Here is a 4,988-nt window from a genome sequence, read left to right on the forward strand (position 1 = left end):
CCCGCCCACAGTAGCCCTCCCCGCCGCCCCGTCTGGTGGGGCCCCGGAGGCCGCCCGGCGCTCTCCCGCCCCCTGCGCCCCACTGACCGGGGAGGGCGACCCCCCTCCGCCTCCCGGCCCCCGCCCACAGTAGCCCTCCCCGCCGCCCCGTCTGGTGGGGCCCCGGAGGCCGCCCGGCGCTCTCCCGCCCCCTGCGCCCCACTGACCGGGGAGGGCGAGGACGGAGTCGTAGACCTTGCACTGGATCTGGCCGGTGCTCTGCCAGGCGCAGGACATCCAGAGGCCCTGGTAGAGGGCCACGGCCACGATGATGTTGTCCCCGGCGTAGGAGGACATCTGCCACTGGGGCAGGATGGTGGCGGCCAGGGTGGCGATCCAGCCCAGCAGGGCCAGCGCGAAGCCCAACAGTTGCAAGCCCGAGTTGGCCATGGCGGGGTGGGGGCGGCGGCGGCGGCGGCTCGGCTTCTACCTGCGCGCCAGGTGAGCGCACCTGCCTTTATGGCCGCGGGGAGGCGGGAGCGTGACATCAGGGCCCCCGGGGGGAGGCGAGGCGAGGCCAGGCGAGGCCAGGCGGAGGGAACAGAAACTCACCCCGCAGGCCGCGCAGCTCCTTCCTGGAGCGCCTGGGCGGGGTCGCCCCGGGGGCTGCCTTCCACACTGCCTTTCTCCCCGCTGGCCTCTGGCGGGTGGATTCGCAACCTGGCAGAAGCTCGGCTTGCCCGAGGCCCTTAAAGATGATGGATCTTTTTACTATATGTGGTGGTTAGGTCATAAAGCAAAAAAAAAAAAAAATTGCGTTTGGATTCATGGAATTTTACAAAAAATGTTAAAATGTTCTGTATCCTGCCAACCTAGCACTTCCAAAGGAAGAAATTGCAAGTAGATAAATAGGTGCTGCTTCAGTGGGAAGGGAACAGCGTTCCCTGGGCCTTGGTGTCTAGTCATGCCGGCCACATGACCACGGAAATGTCTTCGCTGGCTCTTCGGCTTGGCAACGGAGATGAGCACCGCAACCCTAGAGTCGGATTCGACTGGCTTTCGAGCAAGGGAGACCTTGGCCTTTACTTTATCCTTTCTTCCAGAAATATTTTTGTAGAATATTTTACCTGAAAACTGTAAAAAAATATGACTCTTATACTGCATGTGACTACAGGTGCTAGAATACTAGAGTGCTATATGCTAAATATTGGAGAAGACCAGAAACACCCTTGAGAGAAGAAATTTTAAGTAAAATTTTGGAAACGGCGGAGATGGACAAACTAACTTTAACTTTGAAAGGACCAGAATCGACATTTGATAACACATGGTCGAGATTTTATAAGTGGTTTGAAGACTATAGTAAATAAGCCATACAGACAATTAAAACTTTCTAAGGACATACAAAGTACAAGTTTGATATATTTGTAAGAGATATACATAATGATAAATGATAAAGCTCCTGCCAACCTAGCAGTTCGAAAGCAAGAAATTGCAAGTAAATAAAGAGGTACCACTTCGGTGGGAAGGGAACAGCGTTCCGTGCGCCTCGGCATTTAGTCATGCCGGCCACATGACCACGGAAACGTCTTCGGACAGCGCTGGCTCTTCGGCTTTGAAACAGAGATGAGCACCGCAACCCTAGAGTCGGACTCGACTGGCTTTCGAGCAAGGGGAACTTTTACCTTTTTATACATAATTATACAAGGTGAAATATATAAACGTTCCATAAATTAGGCATGAGTTTGTTAAACAAGGAATTGTAAGAATAATTTCCCTTCTTTTATGTTAGTTTTGTCTTTATGTATGTTTTGTCTTTAAAAAGTTAACGGGGGGGGAGACTCGGGGGGAGCCCCAAAAGAGGCCCCTGCCCCAGGATGTGTGGATCCAGGGCAGACGGAAAGCGGCAGCAGAACAAAGTTGGATTCCAGGAGGCACCTGCAAGACCCACAAAGTTTCATTCCGGGTAGAAGCTTTCCTGTGTCTGCCCGGAATGAAGCTTTGTGGGTCTTAGAGGTGCCCCGGGACTCAAACTTACTCTTTCTTCAACCCAACAGGCCTCCCCTGCCCCAAAAGTAGCAATGATGGACTTCTCTGTTTGGTGTAGTGGTTAAGTGCGTGGACTCTGATCTGGGAGAACCGGGTCTGATTCCCCACTCCTCCACCTGCAGCTGCTGGATGACCTTGGGCAAGCCATAGTTCTGGCACAGCTGTTCTCTCAAGGAAAGTTCTGTCAGAGCTCTCTCAGCCCCACCTACCTCACAGGGTGTCTGTTGTGGGGAGGGGAAGGGAAAGGAGTTTGTAAGCCGCTCTGAGACTCTAAGTGAAAGGCGGGGTATAAATCCAATCTCCTCTTCTTCTTTTTTATCCACTTCCCCCCTTTCCCCACCGCCTTTCTCTCAAGCCCATGGAAAGCAGTGCCGTAAGAGCAGTAGAAAACATCCAACCGACAGGTGAATTGCAAAGTTAGCCATGCACACACACACCCCAATCAGACAAATAATGCAACAGGTTTGGTTGCTGATTTATTCAAGACAACTGTCTTGGCACACAATATGGAATACCAAGCCCCTGGTGGCCTTGGTCCGGACCACCTCTCCCCCCCCCCTGCCAGGACAGCTTTGCTCATCAGAGCAGGGCAAAACCAACAACTGCCCGTATGCATGCCTTCTCTGTGGTGGCCCCCGCCTTGTGGAATGGCCTCCCCCAGGAGGTCGGGAAGGCCCCCACTTTCCTGATTCAAGAGGGCTTTATTAGACAGGCAACAGACTTGCGCTGAACTCAGTGATTCGCAGAACTACCTGAATCAATCATTAGGGACTGCAGTCTGTAATTCTGTCGGGTAGCTTGCTGAAACGAGGGTCCCGCTATGGCATTTTTCGGTCATCTACAGGGCAATCCTAAAAACACTTCCCTGGGAGTAAGTCCCATTGGGCAGACCTGAGCAGGATTCTGAGTCGACCTGGTTAGAATTGCTCTCTTGATGTGTTGCCATGTTAATATTCGTGTTGTACTTTTAGACTTCTGGGTGGTTCTACAACACACGCCCCCTTTTTAAAATTATAAACGACAAAACATAAATACAACATGCCATAGTAAAAGTGCAATTATACAGCCAAAACGTAACAAATAAAACATGAACATTACAATATGTAGCAACAGGGGTCATTTTCCTGCAGGAACACACAGGAGCTCCAGCAGTAAAGAGCCCAGGGGGCAGGCACATGCAACAAGACCCACCCCCTGCTCCCAGCAGCCCTCAGTCAGAGCAAGAAGCAGCCAGGTAAGTTGCAGAGCCCCCCCCCCAGCCCCCTGGTCCAAAACAGTCCAGTGGCACCTTTAAGACCAAGTTTTATTCAGGTACAAGCTCTCCCTCCTCTGTGAGGACAGATCTGCACGCCCCCCCCCCAATAGCTAGCAATCCAACACAGTCCAGTGGAGCCTGAGCGGTGGGTGTTGCCCTCTGACACACTTCCGGTGATGTCAGGGGGTATGGCATATGCAAATAAGTCATGCTAATGAGCGCCTGCACCTTTTTTTCTACGCAATGACCCCTGACTTTACTGCTGGGCCACCTCTAATTGCTGGAAGGGATATTTGGGGCTCCTAGAGGCCCTCAGCTGCCGTTTCCCCAAAGTATTCCCAAGAAGAGCTTATTCAACCGTTTCCGGTGAAAAATTCAAACTGGTGGCCTCCCAGAACAGTTCGATCAGCTGACGACTGTTGGGTGTGTCCGTCTGGGCTTTTCCATGGGGCGGGAAATGACAGGTGATGGCAGAATTGTGGACAGCGCAAATCAATTACAGCTGTAACAGGTCAATGGGGTAGACATGGTTTGGAACTTCTATTGATACCATGTAAGATAACATTGGTAGCCAAACTGCAGGAAAGTTAGAATTGAAGTCAGAGGAAACGTTCTTGTGATTATGATAAGGAATTTTTCCCCATAACATAAAATCTCCAGATGGTGGTAATCCAAAGTTGAGTGGAAGGTAAAAAGGTAAAGGTAAAGGTTCCCTTGCTCGAAAGCCAGTCGAATCCGACTCTAGGGTTGCGGTGCTCATCTCCGTTTCAAAGCCGAAGAGCCAGCGCTGTCCAAAGACGTTTCCGTGGTCATGTGGCCGGCATGACTAAACACCAAGGCGCACGGAACGCTGTTACCTTCCCACCGAAGTGGTCCCTATTTATCTACTTGCAATTTCTTGCTTTCGAACTGCTAGGTTGGCAGGAGCTGGAACTAGAGACAGGAGCTCACCCTGTCTTGCGGTACCCGGGTCTTGAACCGCTGAACTACTGACCTTCCACAGCCTGCAGTTCAGCGTCTTAACCACTTGAGCCACCGCAGCTCCATTGAGTGGAAGGGGGTGCTCTATTTTTCCATTTTGAAGGTATAGCAGCCCTTGCGGCAGGTTTGAATTGACCGAGGGAAATTACCCTTTGAACCATGGTGATAACAAACAAAAATCTGGTTGCTTTGGGAGAGATATCCCTGTTATTTTTAAAATATGTTCCAAAATTGAGCTACATATTTACATTCCCACCAACAGTGGGAAAAAGAAGCCGGTTCATCACAATGCTTTCAGCACTTAGGACTTTGAGTGGAGTTAATGTGATGTAACTGAAGGGGTGACCAGTAGTTCTACAACCCAGATTCCTTTTGCATCAGTCACTGAATGCCCCTTCCTGTTGTTTGTATTGACTTTGTGCAATTTGCCTCCAGCTGAGGTGAGGAAGGCGGACTAAGTAAACGACTACAGAAAAAAGTAGAAAGTAAATAAATACAGCCAAAAATAAAATTTGTTGTTGTTCAGTCGCACAGTCGAGTCTGACTCTTCATGACCCCATGGACCAGATCCCGCCAGGCAGAGGTCATTTCGGGGGGGAACGCGGGGGAACACAGTTCCCCCGGGTGAGGTATGGGGGGGCGGGGCACATGACAAAGCCCCGCCCCCTGCTTCTGGCCGCCCCGCTTCCGGCCCTCATTCAGCCAGGAGGAGGCAGGAGAAGAGGGA

At 51.5% G+C, this 4,988-nt stretch overlaps 1 protein-coding gene across 1 annotated transcript in view; it reads right to left on the minus strand.

Moving 5' to 3' along the window:
• CLDN7 (claudin 7) overlaps positions 1–448 on the minus strand; it is a 19,858-nt gene extending 19,410 nt beyond the window's left edge. Inside the window, exon 1 of the mRNA XM_015420327.1 lies at positions 207–448. Within this exon, the coding sequence (XP_015275813.1) occupies positions 207–429 (223 nt within the window). The 5' untranslated portion in view covers positions 430–448. The remainder of the gene's footprint in view (positions 1–206) is intronic.
• Between the last annotated feature and the right edge of the window lie 4,540 nt (positions 449–4,988).

This window comes from Gekko japonicus, unplaced genomic scaffold, assembly GCF_001447785.1.
Source record: "Gekko japonicus isolate JY-2015 unplaced genomic scaffold, Gekko_japonicus_V1.1 scaffold336, whole genome shotgun sequence".
In the NCBI taxonomy this organism is placed as follows: Eukaryota; Metazoa; Chordata; class Lepidosauria; order Squamata; family Gekkonidae; genus Gekko; species Gekko japonicus.